This window comes from Temnothorax longispinosus, chromosome 10, assembly GCF_030848805.1.
Source record: "Temnothorax longispinosus isolate EJ_2023e chromosome 10, Tlon_JGU_v1, whole genome shotgun sequence".
NCBI classification, from domain to species: domain Eukaryota; kingdom Metazoa; phylum Arthropoda; class Insecta; order Hymenoptera; family Formicidae; genus Temnothorax; species Temnothorax longispinosus.
Window position 1 is genome coordinate 7,214,389 of NC_092367.1, and position 24,450 is coordinate 7,238,838.

Here is a 24,450-nt window from a genome sequence, read left to right on the forward strand (position 1 = left end):
CGAACGATGCCTACGCGCCGGCGAATCCTCTCCTCATCCTCCCCCTCTCTCTCTCTTTTTGTCTCTCTCTCTCCTGTTCCTCTCCTCTCCCTGGTTCGCCGAGCGTATTGATTGAGGTGAATGCACGATGCTTGGCGTCGGCGTCGGCGTCGTCGTCTCTCCGCGGACAGGGGTGGAAGTGCATACGGCACTGCCGGGGTACTCGCGGTGGAAGTGGTGAGTCGCGAGAGCTCCCGTTGGGAAGGGAGAGGAGAAAAAGAGAGAAGGAGTGACAGGAAGAAGGAGAGGGAGAGAGACGGGTACGAAGCACCGGTGGAGGAGGCGTTATATACCGGCTGGATCCTCGTTCGACCGTCAGTTTCTCGTCCGAACTCGCGGAATCGACACCGCGAGCAGCACAAACACTCGCAGCTGTCAAAAGATCGCGATCACCTGAACCGGGAAAGAAGTTTGCGCGAAGACGAATAAGAGATCCGTCCGTTCGGACTCGTGTTCTGCGCTCGCGTTTTCCTCCGCACCCTGGAAGAGGGATAACCCTTAATAGGGAGGGCTGGCCGCGCTACGGGGTCGTTCAGAGGCACCTTCTTCGTGGAACTGTCCTAGGTCGGGTTAGGTCCTGGGGGATTGCCATGGCCACCTACGCGGCGTACAGACACGTCGAGCTCGACAATGTCGGATACGGGAAGAAAAGGTAACAATATGTGAAACAGGCGAGAGAAAGACAGAACGGGAGCGTACCGCACTGCGGACTTCCCATGGGCGACATTTCCGGTTGAACTGCGCGTTGAATTACTCTTCCATTTTTTACCCTTTTTTTTTAAATAAGTACTTGCTTCGCCGCGGCTCATTTTCCATAAATTTCAAGTTTTATCGAGTATTCGGGAACGTGAGGAATGCCGAGGGAACCAATCAATAGCTTGTCTTGCGTTTGACTTAGGGTAGGTGCACTCAACACATGACCGGTCGCTAGACAGACGGAGTCTACTTATTTCTGCATATGTGTTGTGTGAAGTAATAGTTTTCATTTTTTATGCGTGGCTATTATTTTCTATTATTATAGTTATACAGGCAAAATGTGACACTATAAACTTGATATTTCCGCAATTTATTAATAATTGTAACATTATTTATTTTATTTATATTTATAAAATTTAATTGAGATCGCAACAATTATGCCATCCAGACAATTATAATAACGAAGGGTTGAAAGTTCTTCAAGGTACGCGTAATGAAAGGGCAATAAAGATTTCTCAACGCGTTTCCTCCCCCTTTCTTCTCTCGCTTGCATAAGATTTAGAGCCTTAGTTGAGCTTTGTTAATTACGAGAAGCGTAGAATGGACGTTGTGCATGGTGGGCAAAATGCAGGTGTTGTTCCCAAGCGCAAGGTGAGGGGCAGTTAAACCGATTATTTATAAGCTCGTGGAAACGCGAAGCTAGCGGAACGTGCGGTTGTTCCGTCCGCCAATCGTGACAGGTCTGATCGATTTACATTCAGCCAGTAGTCGTCGCCAGCGATGCGAGCGAGATGCTGCGCCCCGCTGATGAGATTCGTTGACATTGCAAGTAGTAAGACGTGGCTACAGGATGGCTCGCGAATTAAGTTATTACTTAAAGTCGAATCGATCGTAAAGGCTCACCTAGGTAGTCTTTTCCTCCGCCGATCATCATTTGTGGAGCAAACTGTATCCCGTGAACAAGTTTAATTATCGTACTAGTTACACAGTTACAGAAACACATATGTCTCAATCGTCTCGTTTACAAGCAGATTCAAACGTTAATTAATGATCAACTTTACCTTGGTATTACTAACGTGATAAGCGTTATCAGGATACCTCTCTCGTGAAACGTCATTTCCTTCGAAGGATGCTGATAACGAAACGAATACAAGGCAACATGCGGTTGCAGATAGTAATGGGGAAAAACGAGATACTGCTTATTCCAGATTTCTTTTTCTACGAATTTCTATTGACAAAAGAATATGCAAGAGATATCTCTTTAAGTGTTCTACGTTTATTTACGTCATATAGGTTTAATGACATTTTAAATCTGTGTTCTCATCATTTTCTCAATGTATATGTGCGTAACCGTGTGACCCAGAAACATAATGTGGAAAAGTCTGAATTTTCTAAGAATTTTAATGCTGTTTTAACTTACTATCTCTTCGTGATTAAAGCGACAAAATTATGTCTGCACTACCATTAGTTGAAAGATATATCGAGAGGAGGTAATAAAAAGGGATCAGTATAGCGGCTAGATTTAGAAAGCGTGACTGCTCCGTACCTTATCAAGCGTGTTGTGTATACGCACCGCGAGAAGGATGGCAATCTCTGCCTTATTTCTCAGTCTTTTTTAATAACTATACCCGCGCGAAAATTAATCGACCGCGATGAATCTCGAGCACGTCTCCTCGCCGCGAACTGAGTATTTTGCTGTAATTTGAGAATATAGATACTAATAACGAAAAATATAACAACCTAAAATTTTTATCAAAATATCGCAAAATATCAAGCTGCAATAACGCTTTGTAATTAGAACGTCACAATTAATAAATGAAATGTCTGGTTTACAGTGTTTTTCTTATTTCCACGATTGAGGAGAAGTTCGTGGCTGAAACTAATATCTCAACTTATGATAAATTACATGTTTCTCGATACGCGGACGGGTTAATCCACCGACGTGGCGCATAATTGACTACAGATTCCCCGGTACTAATTGACGAGAGCAGCTCCTCGTGGGTGTCCATTGACCCTGCGGCTGCAACGCACGTAAGTTAGTTCGAAGGAGAATTCTCGCGAACGTAAGTAAGAGAACGCGCCGGCCGAAAGATTTATGCAATTGAGCTTCGTTAAAATCCTGGTCAACGCCCTCGCGTAATTGACGTGTTATCCTGCGCATGAGCGATGATAATTACGTGGATGTCACCGCTCCGCGCTTAATTATCGTCCGTCATGATTTTTCGTGTTCTCGCTCGGTGCGGCGGAACGAGCCGTGCGCGATCTCCTTGAAAAATACGAAGATTTCCGTCCCCGTTCGCGTTAGTTATTAATCCCGCAAAGTCTCTCGGCGGTATTTGCTGCTTTGTATTTGTTCCGCGACGAAAAACCACGAATATGTCGCCCGGAATTCACGACTCGCGAGTCAGGTTAATAGTGATGACTTCGTGCCGGGTGTTGAATTAATTGCGGCTCTCTGATCGGCGTGCAAGATTAGACGACGAGACTTTATACCGGGTTAATGGCTTGGTGTATTCTGAATGGGAATTCCGTGGTATCGCGCTGCCATTCAAATGTATTGTCTGTTCGTGCAAAACACGTATTTGTAGATTACGATAAACGTATATAGATGTAGTTAGATCGCTAGCTAATTAATGACAGTCGAAAATTAAGTTTTTGGTCATGAAAAAATAAATAAAAATCTATTTGTGTCTACATATGGCTTCAAAGAAATTTGAACTCGTAAGAATCTGCATTTTAATTTAACTATAAAAATATTGAATACCAAAACATCATACAAACGATAATCGATGTAATGTCTTAAAAAGAAGGTATTGCTGAGGGTTCGGAGGAAGCTGCGCCATAAAATAACGGTAACCTCGAATTCAATTTTACTAAAGGCTTTAATGCGCGCGGGTCTGCAGAGGTCAAAGCGCGAACGAGTAATGAGATCTCAAAGTGCGCGTCTGAATACCGATTTCTCTCAATAACAGCGAATTACGTTCTTGCGCGTGCACCTGCGTTTCGATTCAAGCTCAAGTGATACTTATTACGAACATGCAATATCATCTCGATCGCGATCGATGCCTATCGGCCGGTCAGAAGGGATGAGCATTGGTGCGTGTTTTGTGCCATCGAGATGCTCCCGTTACAATGCTTTCTCTATGGAAGCTCAATACAGTGGCGGCTTTGTTCTTCGAGTGATAAACAAAGTGATCCCTGGCACGATCATGGAGTTTCTTTGTAACCTGTTCGACGCATACGTGGGATACTTGAAAAATTGCTAATCGAGGTCTGTTCCGTCACGTATAGTGTTAAGTAGCACGCATCTCACAATCCCGAAGTAGAAGAAAATTTTCCGCCGACCCCTGGGTCTTCAAGTGGCTCCGTTTTGCATTTAAATCCTTGGCTTCGAATTTCCATGGCGCGGCAAAAGAATTTCATCCTATTTCAGAATGCAAAGTGAGATGACGGCGCAACTTTGACCTATATAAAATTGTTAGCGAGTCGAGACAAAAGCCAGGAATAAAACCCCGTCGGTGCTATTTCAAGATTAAATAAACCACTACTTTAACTCATAAGGATTTAGCGTAATTGTGTAATAATTAAAAACTGGGATAGCTCGTGTTCTCATTCTGGGAAAAGGATTACTTCGTTACTTTACCTAGTAACGGAGAGAAGTGTGCGGTCGCGTGTGATCGTTGCGTGTGTGGTCGGAAAAAGCCTTGCGACGTCGACAAAGCATTAGTGCAATTAATCCGGCAATTCACATCGTTTAGGGCGACCCAGGAACCAAACGGGGAACCAATGTCAATTTCATTGGAGTGGATGCCTTAAACGGGGCGGGGTCTAATTCATGTAATTATCAATCAGCTATTAGGCTGCTTAACGAACCCTTCTCTAACGAGGGTAATGAGCCGCGACGCTGATTGTTGTGTGGGTTGAACCGCGCACTTTTTGATTGCATCCTCCACCTATCTTCTATCTTACGTCTACCTTTATTCCGTAGTTATACTAGAATTACTAGTATAATTAATTCAATCGACCAGTAAACGATTTATAATACTTCGGAGTATACAAATTATAGCACTGAAAGAAATTGATAAGAATTGCGATTTTCTCTATTACTAGATTATTTAGAATCGCTAAATTATTTATCATTTGAAAGCTTAGAGAACCCGGAATTCTCAGCAAGTTTTATCGGAGGATTCGAAAACTTTATCGAAATTGAGTCTCTGGAGGTTTCTTATTTTGCTTGGAAATTTGAACGAAAATAAATATCTGGAAAATCAAGGTGTTCTCAGGAAATCTTTCTAAGATTCGAACATTTTGTTGTTGCTTTTAGATAAATTAAAATACATAAATAAATTTAAGCATTTACCACAATCTCGAGTTCAATGTAAGAAAGATTATCATAATCGCGCTCGTTAATTCGGAAAATCTCTGATCGAAATGTAATCGCGTGCGCGATCGCATTAGCAGTTTCGAGCAACGTTCGCGAGCGTTCGCCGTAGCGAAAAGCGACAAACGACTTCTCGAATGACAACACTTAAAGTTCACCTCTGCGATCGCGACGACTCTCGCACGCGATCCTCTCTTCAATTTCCTCCGCCTGTAAAACGAACCGTTTCTCATATGCATTTCGAATATATGCATGTATAATGGAAGAAGTATCACATTACGACGACGTCTGGCCAACCCTTTATCGACGCGACGCTCTTTATCGAAGGATAGGGTTACTCCCCCGCGTCGCGGAAGGATGACATTTGCCACCTTCGCGGACATGAGCTCGTCGGGGCTTCGCGAAAAAGTGAAAGGGACTTTATGAGACGCTAGAAGCCCCGATGATGAAGCTCGTCTCCTCTTTAACTCTTTTTAACAATTTTTCTTGAAATTACGTTAATATGTTAAATATGAATGTTCGTATAATAATATAAATTAAATTTAAAGATTACTAAAATATCAGTACCTTTTTTAAATTATTTTGAAAAGATGCTTTAGAATATCGTAAGGTTGTCTAGATTTAATTATTTAACAACTTGAGGTATATTTTTAATTTATATATACTATTGCTATTACATATCCAAGTCTGCAACGAATTTTATTTCAGTTTTTATTTTTACATTATGACTGTTTTTACGTTATATATGCAGTATTTTATCGACGATACCAGTTTCTCTGCCTTGTTGCAAAAATATTATCTTATCATCGTGAGGCGATTATCGTCGATCACGTCAATTACGGCGAGTACGTAAAATGTTACAATCGGCGCGAAAAGTATTGGTGCGCTGTTTTAGATTGTAAACATCCATTCGATATATATCCATATCCTTGTGTTGAATACTTGTGAAAACTTTCTAGCGGTTCAGTCAAAGGCGGAACTCGGAGATAAACATTAATGTAAATTGCGCCGTGTCGTGATAAACGTAACGTGATCATTCGCGTCGATTAAAGTCTCGGGGAACCGATGCAAGCTGTTAGAGCCGATAACAGAGAGGGAGAAAGAGGGAAGAGAAGACGAGACATCGCGAACTCTAATCCCGTTCGTAACATGGTAAGTGATTTGATCATAGCTACTTGTCACGAACGACAAAGTGCCTCAAATGTCTCGACTTGCTATCGCCGGCTGACACCGCCTGATTGTCCTATTAAGTATCTAGTTTATTATTAGTGTAGTGATGGCAACACTCTCTTCTTTTACAATTTCTTATCTACATTTAATACATATGTAGAACAGATTATATGAAAATTAATATATTCCGACGTTTACAAAAATTGCAAAGCATTGATTTACTTGGATAATATAAATTGCTCCGTTTGACAAACCTGTGTTTTAAGCGTAAGCGTTCTTTTCGAATGTGTTGAAAGATTAGGTGTTCATTCACTATCCACAACTACGCTTTTGTTTTACTCGGCGTCTTTATTCAGAGCATTGACTTCGCTTATGCATACATTACAGTCCATTCTCGTGATAGATCGACCGCGATAGGGTATGCCGTGAATACGTCAGGGTACTCGGATTGCCATCTTCGTGGACGATCACACCTGATATTACGTGGCGTATACACACAACTGTATATACACAAGCGGGTATATGCTACGCCTATCATATCACGTTTCTTAAGTTATGCTATCACGATTTCTAGATAAGACATTTTCAATTATACGATTTTCACGCGAGCCTCGTTATTTCGATTCACATGAAGATTGAAATGTTTATGCAGGATTCTCTGTAGAACCTTTGATATTGCTATCCTATAGGATACTTATACGAAACGCATATAAAATGGACTATAAATGTCAAGCGGAGAATGTAGGAATCCTTTTGAAAAATAAATCGAGAGGAGATTCTCAATAATGGATACAGATTTAGATCCTGAGAGATGCTCCAATAATTTCTAATTCTATACATATATATTCGCATCTATATTCGCATTCTGTGGCGTCTTCTATTAGGGTAATGGAAGACGATTTAAAGACAAACGATGTCGAATTTCGATAGCTAGTTCGGCAAATAATAGTTTATAACTATTATTTGCTCATTAAATTCCGAGTATCGGGAGAGTACCAAGATAGTACCGGATGAGTCTCTCGGGAGACGTATATAGGGGAGAATGGATCGGCGATTTCTCCAGAATCGAGAATTAAGACGATCGTTTATTACGCTCGATAGGCAGAGGCGTAATTGGCCAATTAGTTAATTTCTCATCAAGTCGATCCGCTGGCTCGATCGACGAGCATCCACGATTCATTACGTAAAGTCTTCAAGTCCGGTGGAGCCAGACGGCGAGTTCTTCCTTATTTAGTCCGTCGATCGCCTAAACGTCATTATCGTAACCAGTCGAATCTATTTACGTGTCTCTCGAGCGTAATCGTAGCGATTGGCCACGTAATCTCTCACAGCTCGATCAGCTATATTGTATACTTGCATCGCGAAGGCAGATCGTTGGCCTAATCGGGCGCGATTAGGCCGAGGAAGCAATCGAGCTTTCAATTAGATTTGCGTCATTCGTAATTGCCATTTGTCAAGTGGCGCAATATATCGATTGGATTCTAACACTACTAATATTTAAATCTCAATTGCTATTTAGTTGTTAAACTGTCAAAAATAGTGAAAACGTGAAAGAGTATTGAGAATTGACCATTAACAAAAACGGGAATATCTCATGAATGTTTCTTGTCAAAATTTGAAACAAAATTTCCGTAATAAAAGGGTCGCGATATAAGCTTATAATTAACTTTATCTGCGATTAAAGTTCGTAACTATACTTTAATAAAATTTTGAAAATTTTGGAAGAAATATGAATGTTATTCTGTACTGGGAGATATTCATTTGTATCGAAATATTGTTTAGCGAGACATTTTACATCTCGGTGTGATATGTCCATTATCAATTATTCGCGTCACTTATTATTAATAGGCTGCTAAATGCGACTCGACAAAAATATCATCGTATATTCACATTGCTCAACAAGTATTGCAGGTGGAAAAGTATCCCGCGGGAGAATTATCGAAGATCGATCTAACGATCGCTTTTAATCTACTAACCGATGGTTAGTACCCTTTTATGCCTCGTAGATCGTGATCCACGTGGATTCTATCAACTGCAGGAATTTATTCGCTTCCGATAAGTGATGCGCGGTTGTCGGTCGCGATTGCGATCGGCGGTAATTGGGATTAATGAACTGCCCTAAGCGCGAATGTTTCGCAATATATATATATATATATATATATATGTTGATTTAAGACTAGCCGTGGCGTTTTTATCGGGACGATAAATTGCCGCGGCTATCAAATTTGGCAGCTTTGCGAACAAGCGCCGAGCAGCGCGCGGCGTACGGCGAATTAGTCATGAATTTCGACTTGGCCGCGTTCCAATATTTCAATGCAGTTTTCTGCATTTTTATGACGATATGAAAGTCGACTTAACTACTCTTACATTGACGTCAGAAGTGACGAGATTTTTCCGACAAATCTATGGTCCGATAAGAATTTGAGTATGGAAATACGTTTAAAACTTAATTATCTGGAAACTAAAAAATACGTATAAAGGAAAGTATAAACATTCTATTGAGGAAGTAATAGTTATATTGATATTTTAAATACAACTTTTTCAGTAACAAATTATATTAAATTATAAATCTCCCTTCTTCCTCTCTCTTTCATTGCTTTATCTAGCACAGATACGTATCTAAATATAGTTATTTTTAGTAGTTTTTCTTATCATATCGCGAGATGCAAGTGGCATCATTACATAAAATATGGTCATTGTGCCGCGAAACGTCTGATTATCTCGACGCGATCAGTCGATTAGCGCGACTGGGGAAGGAGATGAATCACTCCCGACAACTCTCCAATTTGCATTTCTCGATCTCTCACGGAACTCGAGGAAGAACGGAGTGATCAAGGTGCATTGATACCGGCGCGACGGTATCCGCCATTTCACACGTGCCCGTTTACAGGTGACAGCTGTAATTATCGTATTTACTCGCATTGTTCTGCAACGCGTCGAGCACGACGACGGTTTATGTAACGGTGATTCGCGTAATTTCGCGGGCCGACAATCAAAAGACCGCATAATACAATCGCCATCTTCCAGACTAGCGGATCGTTTCTTCCTTCCGTCGACGAAGGAATTACGAATTAACCAAATCAAACCAAACTTTATTCTGAAGCCTTAAATTAAATTGACATTGCAATTAAAAGTAAGTTGAAAAAAAGATCCAATTTTTACATTATTGGTATAAAATTCTGAATTTCAAATATAGGTATATTTCATTATATAATATATTTAATTAGTATTCATAGAACAACATCAGCGTCTCTTTGTATTTCATTTTTTCTTGATTTTACACATGCTTATAAACGATGTGATAATGCTGGAGGATGTAATATTTGATTAACAATCGTGGGACAAAAACGCGTACAATGCTTCAGCACAAATTTTACTCGCATCACGCGTTTTTACGACGATGAATGACAGGAATAATAATATGAACGCACGATACACGATAAGGACGGGCAGCATGGCGGCGGGATTAATATTCACTCCGAATGCAAATCTCTTAAACGAATCTCATGGATATTCATTATTCGGGTTTACTTCGCCGTGTCTATGCACCACTTCTCGTTTCGTGGCGCGATTGAAACCCGATGCGTCAGCTTCTCTCCTATTCCACAACCCACGCGGACATGCGTTATAATGCATGTGCGTATTAACAACGCAATATGTGCGTATTAATAACATATTAACGGCTGAATGGAATTCTATACTTTTTCTAAAATATTGCATCGAATATATTTGTGCATCTCTCCTCCCTTTCGATTATACAATTCAGAAAATAAGAAAAGAATGATTATTATTTTAGTTTTTTTCAAAAAGATGCACGATTTTGGTCTTCAAAATGTTCTATCACGTCACCCTTTTAAAAAATTGGAGATTAAAGTTATAAAAAAAAAACTGATAAGCCATAAGTAGAAAATATGCCTGTTTTCTAACTTTTATCTCAAATTTCTTAAACCTCTGTACAGGATAAAGCATTCCAGGACTGTCTTTAGCATAAGAAAGAAAACAACGGAAAGTGACTGTCCTCTCTCCTAGGTTTGAGAAGAAGTTACTTTGTGTTAAATCGCGACGCATATGAAAATCAGACGCGACGCAGCATTGCGTCGATAAGTTGATCGTGAAACGCGCAAAAAAAGACAGAGAAAAGCACTACCGTGTCACGGACGCGACTGTCGTTTGAATATTCAGTGAACTCCCACGGGGCGAATAATCGTGCCATCGTTCGCAGGTACCGCCCGCCAATTATCTCATCGGTTGCATTGTGTTGCGAGAGAGGAAATGTAAGGAGCCGTCCCGAGCTCTCCGTGCATCGTGCGCGACTTGTCCGAGTTCTTGCTCGTATCTGTGTAAATCGAAGATTCAAGGGGGACCAGAGTCGGTTAAATGTTTCCCTTCATGCGTATAGTTTTTAGTTGAAATTCAGTTTAGAGTGAATGGTGAATGAACGGTCTACCTCTTGAAATTATTATATATATATATATATATATATATAAATCTACTTAGAATCAAATAAAGTCTCAAAGCGTTTCATTATTCACTTGTATATTTGCTTACTCGAACGAATAGAAGAATAAATATCACTTAAAAATTGCGGCGATCACAAAGCGTTTGAAGATGTATTTTATTCAAGCTGTGCTTCTCCATGATCTCTTTTATGTCTTTCAAAAGCAAAGTCTGGACGATTGACGCGAGGAGTAGGTGTTTCAGAGCATGACAACTTATGATCTTGTCCCGCGATCCAAGGAAGTATTAGAGACTAGAGACAGCTAAGCGCATAAACGGCGAATTGACTCAGCAACACTCGACGCAACGGCGCCTTGTTTATGCGGGAAAAAGACTCGGACAAGCTCAAAGTGCGTTGCTGCACAATACGGACAAGTGAAAACGTTACATTGTGCGCCAGTTACAGCGAAAGAGTTGACATTTCGCGCGCCGGTTTGTCATAATTAAGGCAGGGGAACAATGACCATTGTCCGAATATGCGAAAAAAATTCACCTGGCACGATGTATCGGCACAATACCTAGCGCCTTATTATCGACATCCTCCTTCCGGACCTCACATGGCGTTGCCAGGAGCCAGGTACTCGGGCGTGACCTTCTCTAGCTGTTCTTCTCTCCCTTCAGAGACGAATCCTAATCTCGTTACTTTATCTCCGTGAAAAATTGAGCAATCTCAGAGTCGCTGGACTCGAACGTGATGTAAACAAAACGGTCGCAGTCTCTCTCAGTCGGAAAAAGCATGATTATAAAATTATTTAAAAATTATTTATCAAGTGAACATATTTTTTTGAATACGTGTTCTTATCTATATATTGTTCGCGTGCTAAGCAAGAAATTGTAGGAAACGTCAATAAAATTTATTTTACGGTATCTGTGAGAAAAATATAAAGAAGAAGTCGGTGGTGATCGATATTATTATATGGTATGATATTCAGCCAAGGTAAAAAGTCAGATAAGGCACGCCGTTAACCTGGAAACGAATTATTATTACACTATCCTAAATTCGATTTTCCTTGTTCCTTGACAAATGTTCGCGTGCCCGTCGATTTTGAATCGATTCGCTTCCTCTTTCTGCTTATTCTTTCTTTTGCGCGGAATTATGCCGTGACAGGTCGATGTCAAGTACAAGGGACGTCGTGCTGGATGGTACGACCCCATCGCCTTGGTATTCGCCGAAATACTTTCACCGTGCCATCCACCGCGAACTCCCACGAGATTAATCGATGTTTGCCATGACGCCGAGAAACAAGATCGCCTTTATCTTTTGCCTGACGCTATTTTAATCTTCGGCGTCTTTTAGCACGACGAAGCTCGCGAGATACTATTTGCATGAAAAAAATGTTCTTTTCTTTGTAATATATTTTTTTCTTATTTCTTATGTAATCCAAAAATATTTTTTAAAACCTCATCGAGTTTTTATAAATAATTTTTGACAATTTTAGAATCGGTCGTATCTAAATCGTGAATCGTATATTGAATCATTGAAGATTTATTACCATTAAATATTAACGTTAATATTATACAATCTTTTATCATCACAGAAATTATTTTTTACCTACGACTGTCCAAAGGATGCGGCAGAATATATTCACGAACGACCGAGTTCCGAAGTTCTCACATGTATCTGCGTAACTACACTTAGTAGTAGTACTTAGAACACAAAATGAATTGACGCGGCTGTCCCTTAACGGCTGACTCACCGTAAGATGCGTGAAAAATGACAATGAGCCATGTGAATATGTAATTGATGAGAACAACACCGTAGTTTTCCACAAAAGCCGTCGCTGCCTCACAGAAGCGTTAATTCCGCTCATTGTAGCGCTAGGCAAAGTGGATAATGGCGGTGCCGCGACCTTATTTCCTAGGATGCGTCGATTAACCGACGCGGATATACCTCGAGAGGCATACGCGCAAATATACGTCAGTTCCGATGTACTCGCGTTGTCGGTCAGGCCCCATGAATGTTATAATCAGCGTACATCGCGCCTTGATGATAGGCCTCGGCACCATTTATCCTCGGGGCCCCGATAGTAGCCCCGTCGTCGGTCCCGTCATTCAATTGTCCGATAATCTAATAGAAAAGCCAGCGGTTAACGACCCTCTCTCCCCCTTTTCTCTCTCTCTCTCTCTCTCTCTTTCTTTTTTTATTTCTCTACGTGAGAAAAATGATCTACAAGCGTGATACCGTAAACCTATTTTCAGTCGCGAAATTGCGCCTCGTAAAAAGCGCGTGAGGCGCATAGCGGAACATTGTCCATAACCGCGTTCCTCCTCTCCCTTCCCCCCCATCTGGCTCGATGGCACGGCGTTTTCTTCGGGATGCAGTTGGTGCACGCAACGCTGGCAAATCACCGTCTCGGATTAGTTGCGTTTCTCGACAAGTCGAATCATCCACTTTAATTGGTTGCGCTCGGAGAAACCTTCGGTGAACTTGAAAACGTATGGAGCAGTTTAGGATTATTGTCCGATCGTTTGATCCCTTAAGTGAATTAACACACGCGAGCTGTAAGAAGATGAGTTTAGCAAAATTCCAAAGGTTAATTTGAGAAATTGGTACATACATTATTATATAATGACGGATGGAACGGAAAAATATTAAATGTTCCTTCGAACTTGCATAAGCGCTGTAAACGATTCGGTTCTTGCATGACTTTGATCTTATAAGCGTAACGTTGTTATACCTCTTATTTTCTCGATTTTAAATAGCGAGACTTCTCGACAATCCAGTCTTGCACTCAGCCTTTCGACACGCGTTTTCTTCATCGCGTTTTTTTCGTCGCGATAATCCAGGAAGTAGCTCGCGTTACCACGCAAAAATTCATCCATTTTCCTTGGCTCTTTGGAGAGCAAGTCGCCGCACACACGACGTATTGCTACTTATATCATGCTGAGCAACCATAAGCACGTCTTGCGATGATAGAAGCAAGAAAAAAGAAACGTAAACCACCGTCGCGTTTGAGATACAGCGCCGATCGTTTGCGGTGCCTTGCTGAACGCGAAGCAGGTTGATGGTCCAATTAACGCGAGTTTTTTAGTGCTCGCGTTAATATAGGTAGACGCGCAGAGGCGTCATACACACGTCATGCCGGCATATTTTCCGGCGCACCCATCCTGTCCCCTACAGGACAATCGCCGCTTCCTACGGGTCCGATTGATTATATCCTTGTTACTCGTGCTCGCGTCTCGTCTCGCGGCTACCTTTCGCGAGAGACGTGGGGGACGTGGGCACCGCGCCCGACATTTATTGACATAATCGCGGCGCCGAGATACAATGGAACACGAGGCGTGAGATATATATAGGAAAATAAAAATTTGCGGACAACTAATAATCGACCCTTTATTATTAACTAACAGTCCTATACTGAACTGGACTCGGTAACGTTTATACTGTTTTGCGGCGGTCTCCTGATGGCACAATTCCTCAAGTATTCGAATCGATGTATAATTACAAGCGAACTAAATTTTTCATAAATTTCTCCAAATAATAGAACTTCTTTGATCTGTATTAAATCCTCTGATTAGATATTGAGGAGGAAATACTCGAACTTTGTTCGTTTGTGAGAAATAATTTATTTTGTGGCAAATAATTGAAAGAATCAAAATGTTGCCTGACACAAGGCTACTGTTGATTCACTTATCAACAAAGTTCTATTTTTGACAATTGATATTTAATTTTATATTTGCTGTAATCACTATACGTAAAACCGACGAGAAGATCTGTAACCTGTGAAACCTCGATTGAGCGCTTAAAAAGAAATAAAGTGAGAGATTGCAAATAAACGCTCAATAATCTGCGTGTTCAATGAAGATGTATCCTGCATTAGTGATGCAGCAATAAACTAACAGAAGATTTCACAAAATCTAGTCGCGCGCGCAGCTCCCCGACATTTCTATCAACTTCTCGCTGATATGCAATCATCCGAGATGTAATAACGCGGAAACGTCCATTCATCATCGTGATAGTCCAACGCGCGAGATGCAACGCCGCGCAATGGAGGCCGTGCGTCATTAATTAAACCGGAACGTCATTTCCTTGATCGCGAATTAACGATTTCTTACTATTATCCGTTAATTCGAGACGAGCGGAACGTACGATTATTTATTCTGCAATATCATTTTGTAAATTTGCTTATTACACCGAGAAATGTTATATACATAAAATATGCAAGTATCCGGAAAAGAAATTTTGAAATTAAATTGATACATGTTTCAGTCTTGCTGGATATCCAAGAAATTGATACATGTATATTCCGAGAAATTCAAACAAAGTTTGCAAAATAATTACAATATTTAATCCGGTTGATACCTAAAGTGATGACGTTGTGACGGTAGAGTCTTTCGTTTAACTTATTTGATCCCAGGCTTCCGTCGTTAATTCTATAAAACAAGGGCAATCCTTCTCGGAGCTGGGTCGTATTCTTTGACCGACTGAAAAAACGGGGGCGCGCACGGGGCACGCGCCGTTCCCTAAGTGATATTGCGCCTCTAATTGTGAACCGCCCGCTCTGTTCCCCCCGTCTCTGAAGCAATTGGAGAGAAAAAGGAAGCGCTTCATATTCCTAATTACTTTACCAATTCTCCCTGGTTTCTTTTTTACCCCTTTCTCTTTAGCTTGTACGCACGCGACAATGCGCGCGTGCCGCACGCACCGCGCCTCGTTAAGCGGAAATCAGCGCGGATTTGCACCCGTAAATTGCATCGTCTGCGTTCTCCATCTTCGTTCGTTCGTCGGCACATTAGCTTATCGAGATTGGAGCTCGGGATATCGTACTTGTCCGATTCGATTTCACCGTTGTCGATTTCACCATTGTCAGCGTCTACCGCATGTAGTTCATCTTGGTCTTGAAGAAACGATTGCGAGAAACGTTATCTGAGAGTATCAGTGAACATATCTAAAAATATTTATTATAGTTATAATTGAACCCTATATCAATCGATGTTATTCTTTGACACATACGGAAGAAAACAATTTTTAAACATCTGGCCACACGACACTTTCTTCTTTCTACGTATCTAATTGTAAGAAATTCGAAAAATGTGCTGTAAAGGAGGAAAAGGAAAAAGGAGGAAAGTTTCTTTCTGAACTTAATCCATGTGTGTATAAAAAAAACATTTATCCAAATAACTACCTTTTAATTTTTTAATCTCGATTCTTTAATCTCTCCTCGATCTTTCTCTTATTGTTTCGTTTTTTGTTTTTAGGGTGTTGAAACCGCCCGGCGGCGGCAGCAGCGATATATTCGGCGCGGCCCCGGAAGAGACGAGCCCGCGGCGCATCAAGTCCCACAATCAGTCCCAGTTGGGCTCGGCCCTCTTCGGCGACATCAACGGCACCGACCGCACCGACAACGCGAATGCTGCCGTGTCGCCGCGCAGCAACAAGCCCGGTAATGATTCATACAAACGCCTGTTTGGCCCCCCTGATGCCCCACCCACCCCAAACGCGAGAAATCACATGCGCAGCAATATTCCCCTCAGCGGGGGATCGTCGATCTCGTCGTTATCGTCAGCGACATCGCCTGCGAAGAGCACGACCAGCAGCAACTCGATGTCGCGCATCATAGCCAACGGCTATGCCAGCAACGGCAGCAACTCTTCTAATGATATGACAGGTAAGGGCCCGTGGCGAACGAGGAAGCGGTAGCAAAGTCTCTCCCGGGGTGGGCAACAGTTGTCTGTCCACTTTCTCTCGATATAACCTGGTTATATATCGGTACCGATATCTCTAATTAGTAATTCGATGATACTGCAAGCTATTTAATATTTAAATTACTACATCTCTTCTATGACATTGTTTTTCCAGTAACTTTAATTTATGAAATTTTTTGTGACATATTTACTTTGGAATATTAAAAGAAACTCCAACATTCGATAATGTTATAGCTTTAATGATGATTGATCGTCATTGGAAAATGTGCAGATATGCCGCCCCGGGACTCTTTAAACTGTTTCCACATTCAGGTGATGTTCCTTTCTAAGAAACGTGCCCGAATATCAAGGGACGACGATCCTGATCTAAGTTGAAATATGTGTGTGTCGCAGGCTCTTGGCGTAAAAATCGCTTTCCGTTCTGATTATCACGCTCTTGTCACGACGGGATGTATAACTTTCTCATCGGGAACGTATTCGGTCTCGTAGGAATTCACGCTCGTTAAAAGTACACGCGCAGGCAAACTTTGCACTTTTAAAACAATTTTCCTATCTTTCGCGCAGAGTAAAGAGAGACCAAAGATATTCCGTTATTTCGATTACGCTAGACGCGAATGCTTCATGTTAAAAGTTAAAACATACGATATTTGATCAATCGATAGCGCAGCGTTCCGATGTTATCTTTTGCTATTCGTGAAATCATGCCTAATGAGATCAACGGCGAAAGTCCTTCGGTCGGACGCTAAATCGATATGCTCTTTTTGCACAAACCGAGTTATCGCCGAGTCGGCTTTCGGCCCGTCGATGCGGAGCTAGCGAGACACCAAGGATTCTAAATGAATATCACTGTTTAATATATACCCCCATTTTTTAAATATATGTCACTTTCCTTGAACTGTTCGCAAGCAGCTTTTAGGAGAAACAAAAGATTTCGTAAGTGTGTAACGAGACATTCAAGTAGATGACACACGACACTACCACACTTTCTAGTTTGATCATAATTAAACGCGGAAAATCGTTCGGAAAAATGATTTCTCTCGTAACGCGACGAACAAAACGATAGAAACTCTCATCGCGAAAAATTTACCGTCGCGGTGAAAGAAATAAACGTTTGGTTTGCCGTTATTTTCTTAGAGAATTTGCATCATGTATCTTTAACATCATCACGTTATTGTAGGGCCTGCCACGAAAGTAGGAACACATATTTTGAGTTAGACATGCCATATTATCGCTTAGGCCTTCGTACCGTACATTCTGCTAGTAACATTACATCTCGCTTTACGTCAAATTATTATTTATATTGGTTCCCACACACGATTCGCTCACTTGTGATGAACTCATAGTAAACGACATTGAGGAGCAGCAAATTATGGTGGAAATGGGAAATTTATGCTCGACCTGAGTAGTAATTTTTAAAATATTACTTTGTCGACGCGCAATTCTGTCCCTACAGATATTAAATGAATAGATCTGGTAAACTAGGAATGTGCACTGTGGTTTTATAAAATTCATCATCGAGCAAAACTTTGAGAGACAGTTTTTCAAAAGAATTCTTTGCAAAAAAAATATTTCGATGTCGTTTGCGAGATGTCATTCACGAATTACCGCGGATGAGGTGCACCAATTCAAAACTCGATCGTAATACATTTATTTGCAATAACTTTCAATGCGTTTAACAAGCACGCACAGCCGTGAGACATTTTTCCACGATAACACCGGCATATTAATTAATAATCGGAAAGATTCGATCGACGGTATATGTGTTGTCGCAGAAATAAAAAATATCAAAGCGAAATTTTTCTTCCTTTTTTATAACCGGCACAACACGCGTGCGACTTGTTTTGCTTTCTCACGATACCACTACTGTTTCTGTATTTGTACTGTTGTAAATATTTCATTCCTTCTTTCTTCACAACTTAAGCACAACACACACCGTTTCTATTTTGCTTTCATCTTAATTTTTGACGTACGGACGAATTCAAGATATCGAATATCATTAAATTCAGAGCTTGATGTCACAAACATAAATCTAAAAGACATAATATTTTTATATATATAGAAAATAAATTATTATTTTGTATTTAGGTAACAGTGTAAAAGTATAAAAAGACGTATTCGCAACGTATAGAAATATGCAAGATTTGTTTAGAGTTTCGATAATTTTCTCGAGGAGGGAGAACGTTAGTATACGATATCTGCGATCCGTCCGTACGAATTGCCGCGTATTAACACAAGTTGGTTGGGTTACGGTTGTGGGTTTTGCGACGATGTTACGGTGCATGGGGTGAAACGGTGAAATGGCTCTGTGGGTTCTTGCGCACGTCGCTTCGCGCGCACGTGGCGGTGAAAACGTGGGCGAACCGCACCCCCGTCGCCGCGTCCCTTCGGCTTCGGCAGGAGGATTGCCGGCGCGCAACCCGGTCACCGGAGATGGAATCGAGGTGACGCCCGTGAGGCGCATCCCACGAAAGTATCGAGGTAACGTTCACTAATTATCCGATTCTGTGATTCTTCGAATATTCCTTAATCCCTTTCTCAGGACACGCGTCTCGATTTTCCTGCTCCCTGTCAAAGTAAATTATTAGCGCCGATGTGACAGATCGAGATTTAATTATTTTGTATCTCGATTTATGTGACTAACAAAAATATATAGACTATAAGTAAATTTAAGTAATAATGTGAATTGCAAATTTAATTTGCCAAATAATTTTATATATCTATACGATTTTTTAATTGGCAAGCAAGTGACATTGTTGACTCTCACTTTTTTAATTCTTTCAATCTTTTAAAGCGATTCTTGTGAAAGGTATTTCAGAATTAATATATTTTAATATATTTTAATGTGTAAAATATAAGTTAGATTTAATTAAGTTTTTATAAGTATTATAAAAATTTTTAGTATATATATATAATTTATTTAGAACTATTGTTAATTAAAACCTGAATGAAATTGCTCTTTAGTCTTTCTATCTTTTCAATCTTTCAAGTTGCCTTATTAAGAGATACTTATCTAATCAAGCCAGTTTTCCAAACGCGAATATTTGAATGGAGGAAAATTAGTTACCATCAGTAGAATTGCGTTTTGGAACGCGGATTCATAATTGAATACATCCGCTAATAAATTCGTGCTAATTGTAAGTGTAAGAATGTAAATGCCTCGTTATCTTGTAGCACGCGCAGCTCGTGAATCGCGCTAAATAACAAAATGTAATTACAAAATGTAATAACCGTACGAACATAAATATTTATACGAAGAGAATTTAATTAAACCGCATGCTCTCGTATTTTTCGCGAGCGTTCAAGGAGGTCTCGAACGCAATCTTGCAAGATTGAAACGAGAGAGCTCTGATGTTGCAAACACATCCACGATAGGTAAAAGGACTCTGGTTCGTGGAAACGTCCTCTCGCGAACGAGATCCCGAACGTAGCGAATTGTTTATCGAGCGGTGTGGAATTACGAGCGTGGTGTACCGTTATACGTCTTTCGCCTTGTTTAATCGCGGGACGGCGTTTAATACGGTAATAGGGTCCGTCTATCGTCGCCGGGAAATACGTTTGGTATGGACTGTCGCCGCACAAATTGAAATCCACGGAGAGGTACCGATACCGTGCTATTTACGTTTCGAGTGTCCGCGTGACGTGTATCGTTCATTGAACTTGAAAGTTCGAAAGTGCTTTGCCAAGTGATAAGACAATCGACGAGACTTTTCAACAATTAATAATTATTTATTGCAAAATTAAAAGTCAGTAGTATTATCTTGTAAAAAGAATACAAAAACGGTAAAAGATAATGACATTAACGAATTCATATTCGCGTTATTCGTGCTCGTGTCCATTTCCCATTTCATTCTTGTACTACAAATTTGGAGTCATTCGAATTTATTGAAGATTCGCTTAAAAATTGCTCGGAAAAAATTGTCAGACGACATTTAAATATAATCGACGAGTATTGAGCGAGTTTTTACTCGTTGCCTCGTGTCCCGGAGTTTGCGGGACGCTACGGTAAGTTCATGCGATCATTACTAGAGCGTAATGAATAAGTAACTTATCGTATATATCGTTTTTCTATTGTGTCTTCTCGTAGTTTATTGCAGGTGTTAATCCGGTTCGTAGACGATACACGAATTTGTTGCTCGATGGTTTTACGACTGATTGAAATGTGTGCTTAATTGCCTGTGAAATTGAGCAACTCCTATCTCTCTCTCTCCTTGGTCCCTCGAGATAAGCTCTGAACTGGTGCGACAACCACGGTTGTACGTAACCAAACTAGTTGAAGAATGACGTTCCAAGACGTATTACTTGAGGGACTATATCCTCGTAGTAGTGTGCGTGTGAATGTGTACGAGACGGCAGCATGTGTGGGTTTCGATCAGAATTTTGGAATCTGCCAACGTCTTCTGTCAGACGCGTAGGAACTTATCGATAAAATCGATTAATAAATTACGTGCCCGACGTAACTTATTATCTCTCTCTCTCTCTCTTGCCGATTCCCTTACGCAAGATTTGCTCCGAAAGGGAAATCGCCTTTAATTAAAGTATTGAGAGTTCCTACGCTCTGAATCATTTGCATGCCAGAAATTTGCGTGTTCGACGATGTAGAAATGAAACATAGCTCGTGGCTACTCAATTTTTCATACCTCAGATCTGTCTTTACGAATAGAAAAATCTTTATGTAACGTGCATTACCCGAGATAGCACGATTGTTTTTTTACAAAACTCGTTTACATAAGTGCCTCTATTCCCTATAAATAACGCAGTGCAATTTATTCCTCAGAAAAAATTTGAAAATCATTATTATTAGTAGGCAAAAACACGCAATATCTATTTGTGAAATTGTGGAAATTGTTATATATCACTGGATCTGTCTTGAAAACAGTGACGTGTCTTATCTCGGGGAGATAAAAACACCTCTTAGTATTTAAAGCCTCGATAATTAGTGCAAAATTTTTTATCTTAGCTAGCAGAATTTAGACGTCGATTAACTTTAAACAACCTTCAGTGGCCAAATTTTAGAAAGACAAACAATCGAGCCATGGCGATTAAAGTCAATATCGCCGTCGTATTAGTAGTTAACTCTTAACTCGGTCATCGAGCGAGAAGGTCGCGGTGCCAGAAAAAAATTTTGGATGACCAAATAGTCTGGATATTAGAATCAATCGAGCTTCTTTTACGACGATTCCACTAACGAATAAAACAAACCGTTTCCGCAGATGGCAACCCGGTAACCGGAATCGGCTACGCGTCCGAGGCACAGAAGAACGGACCGGCCATGCAGAACGGAATCGCCAGCTCGAATTCCAGCAGCAGCGGTGAGAAGTCGCACGACACATCGCCGGCAGCGGCGAAGCCGCCGGCGCGCACCGGCCGCGTTCCACCTGGTGGCTATTCATCCGGACTCTGGTAAAGGGCGACGTCGCCATCGGGGTCGTCGCGTCTCCCTCCCCTCTCCGGAGGAGGACACCCCGATTAATTCTCACGGCCCTGTACTCTTAACCCATTAAAGCCCGCAATCCACCTAGAGCCTTCTAATCGTCGTCCGTAGAGCGTTCCGAGCGGAAGTCTATTTTGCCACCGTATACCTGCAACGACGGATAATATCTTTTCTATGATTTTTCTAGAGATAACGTACCGAGAGGCGAGATAATAAATCGTGGGCTTTAGTGGATTAACGTTACACGTCATTCTCTTTCGCTTTGTACTAATTCAAATATACAGAAATACACAGAAAGGAGTAAGAATAAACGTCTTTAGGCCTCTTGATTCTCGGATGATGAATAACTCTTTTGGCCTTCGGAGAGAACACCCGTTATCAAATTACAATTGATTTCGGATGTAATACATGTTGATAATCAATCGCTTTTTTTAAACAAAAATATTCCGCGATGTCCGTTGTTTATTGTCAGGGTCGAAGGGGTTCAACAACAGAACGGACGAAAGTAATAATAAAATCGTGGATCCCCCAAATATTCCGCAACACAGAAACGAGTGGTGAGTCGCGTTCGATCAATAACGATAAAGACCGTGTGTTTAAATTTATCGAGATTAGAAATTTATTTCACATAAGATTAATTACGTCGAATGAGAAATAAAATTAGAAAATAAAGACAGAAATGTCTCCAGATATTTAAGCATCTGCAGATTTCTTCAGCAAAGACGGGAGCGCGCGCAAGGGTGAACAGATATCCCGGGTTCTTCGAGCATAAATTACCAATCCTTCAATTAGCAACTTTAGCACAGGCTTTATCGCGTAACTGTATAAAGGTAGTTAAAGCGATCATCGCGCGTAAAGTGTACTCTTTCGCGGCTGGAACGTTGCGCCGGTCGGCGAACGATTCGCGAGTCGTAAATCACTTCGCTAGGAAGCGTGATTTCCTATCGGCAACGATTTACATATAATGAATCATATGAACAAGCGAGGAAGAGCACGTAGCTCTCTTGATGGAAGCGAAAGCATTTGTTTTAGAATAGAAAAAGCATACGGTAAGGAAATATCTCTGCAGATATACTCGTATGGGCCGTAGAGACTCGCGATCCAACAGTCTAGGATAAACGATAAACCTGAAGAAAAAAATTTCGCATATTGAAATGCTTGTTGATAAACGCTTCTTCGTCGTCTTTGCTGCATTAATCAATAAACCAATCTTAAAAGTATGATATAAAAAGTTTATTATGCATTTTCTGTGCAGCGTTTTATGATATTCGATTCGTTGATATTTGTCAACTTAAGAGCTCCGATATTTTCGTCCATATTTTTCGAAGTTCTTGGGTTCGATAAGTAGGTTGCTCGTTTTATTCATGCGACCCGAGTGATCTGTTTCGTTACTGTCGACCAATTGCGGCATTTTGCTCGTTCCAGTGTTGCACGTCAATCCGTTTAATTGAAGAATCCGCTCTCACCTCGAGGTGAAGGGCAATAATACGTATGTTCACGTACACGCGTACAAAAGCGTACCAAGATTGTTAAGACCTACGATCTTTAGTATACTAAGTATACAACGCGGCGTTGATTAGGAGCGAGAACAGAAAAAAAAGTCATTGCACCAATCAATCCTGCCAAGCGTCGAAGAGATATATCGATTTAAAAAAAAACGTCAGAATAACACGTAATTAATAGAACAATTAACACTTTGAATGGAGTAACCGTTGATTCGTGGTACTGTTGAAAAAAGAAGGGGGATGAAGAATTCAAGTCACGAACGACTGGAACGTGAGAGGAATGGACTGAAAAGTAGCAGCGCGTTTGACAATGAAATTCAAACGAGATGGTGACCTCGGAATTGTACATTAGAAGTAGGCATGTGTTATTTCGAGAAATAAAAGTGTATCATGTATAACCCATTAAAACCAAGTTTCAAGTGCTTTCTTCTTAATCTCTCCGTGCCTTCTCAATCGCGTGATTTATCGTTGCGCGAACGATTGAAGAGAGACCGAACTCCGTTTTTGCTCGCGAGAGACTATCCGCGGTGACGTTTTGACAGTGAAACGAACGGAGAAAATGCGACGATACGCTGGTAACAGCAGTGGTAACGTAAACGCGGGGTCCGTCGCGTCGCCGTCGCGGGTCTCTCGAAAGTAAAAAACCAAGTTTCGTCGTCGAACGACATTCTCGATTTATCCGCGAAGCTATTATTATTTATCTATTTATCGGTATTGTATACTTATCTTCTTTTCGACGGGCGACCGGTACCGGGCTCGCGCCCGACAAGTCGAGAGACCATAGCACGTTTCTCGCTCGTCGCGCGCCCGTCCGCCGTTGGCCCTGCTTCTCTTTACTTACGATAGCAACGCGTAATCGAATGTATTTATTTCGTAACAAAGAGCCGTGCACATGTATTATCGTTTCCCCTTTCTCCACGCAAGGATTCTTACGCGGTCGTTTGGTGTGAGTAAACATTGTTTGTAACACAATGCATTCGTATTCGACATAAGTAGTCTTTTTTATACTCTTGCATACTCTTGATTAATAAAATTTTGTAAGCAAGACGCCTTCGCCTTGTTCCTCCCCGAGACAGATAGTTATA

The 24,450-nt window shown here is 41.0% G+C and overlaps 1 protein-coding gene across 1 annotated transcript; it reads left to right on the forward strand.

Annotated features, from left to right (window-relative positions):
- The first annotated feature begins 347 nt into the window (after positions 1-347).
- On the forward strand, positions 348-24,412 carry Jupiter (microtubule-associated protein Jupiter). Its single transcript, XM_071789631.1, has 5 exons — positions 348-691; positions 15,983-16,392; positions 17,339-17,362; positions 18,827-18,907; positions 21,640-24,412. The coding sequence occupies exons 1-5, from the start codon at positions 630-632 to the stop codon at positions 21,831-21,833; spliced, it is 771 nt and encodes a 256-aa protein (XP_071645732.1). The 5' UTR covers positions 348-629; the 3' UTR covers positions 21,834-24,412.
- Positions 24,413-24,450: the final 38 nt, after the last annotated feature.

What these genes read in the sequence shown, in the direction of transcription:
- Jupiter (XM_071789631.1), top strand. Translation starts at nt 630, where the DNA reads ATGGCCACCTACGCGGCGTACAGACACGTCGAGCTCGACAATGTCGGA. An exon ending in TAGGAGAAACAAAAGATTTC is followed by an intron (nt 17,363 to 18,826) that starts GTAAGTGTGTAA and finishes CGGCTTCGGCAG; the next exon opens with GAGGATTGCCGGCGCGCAAC. An exon ending in CATCCCACGAAAGTATCGAG is followed by an intron (nt 18,908 to 21,639) that starts GTAACGTTCACT and finishes CCGTTTCCGCAG; the next exon opens with ATGGCAACCCGGTAACCGGA.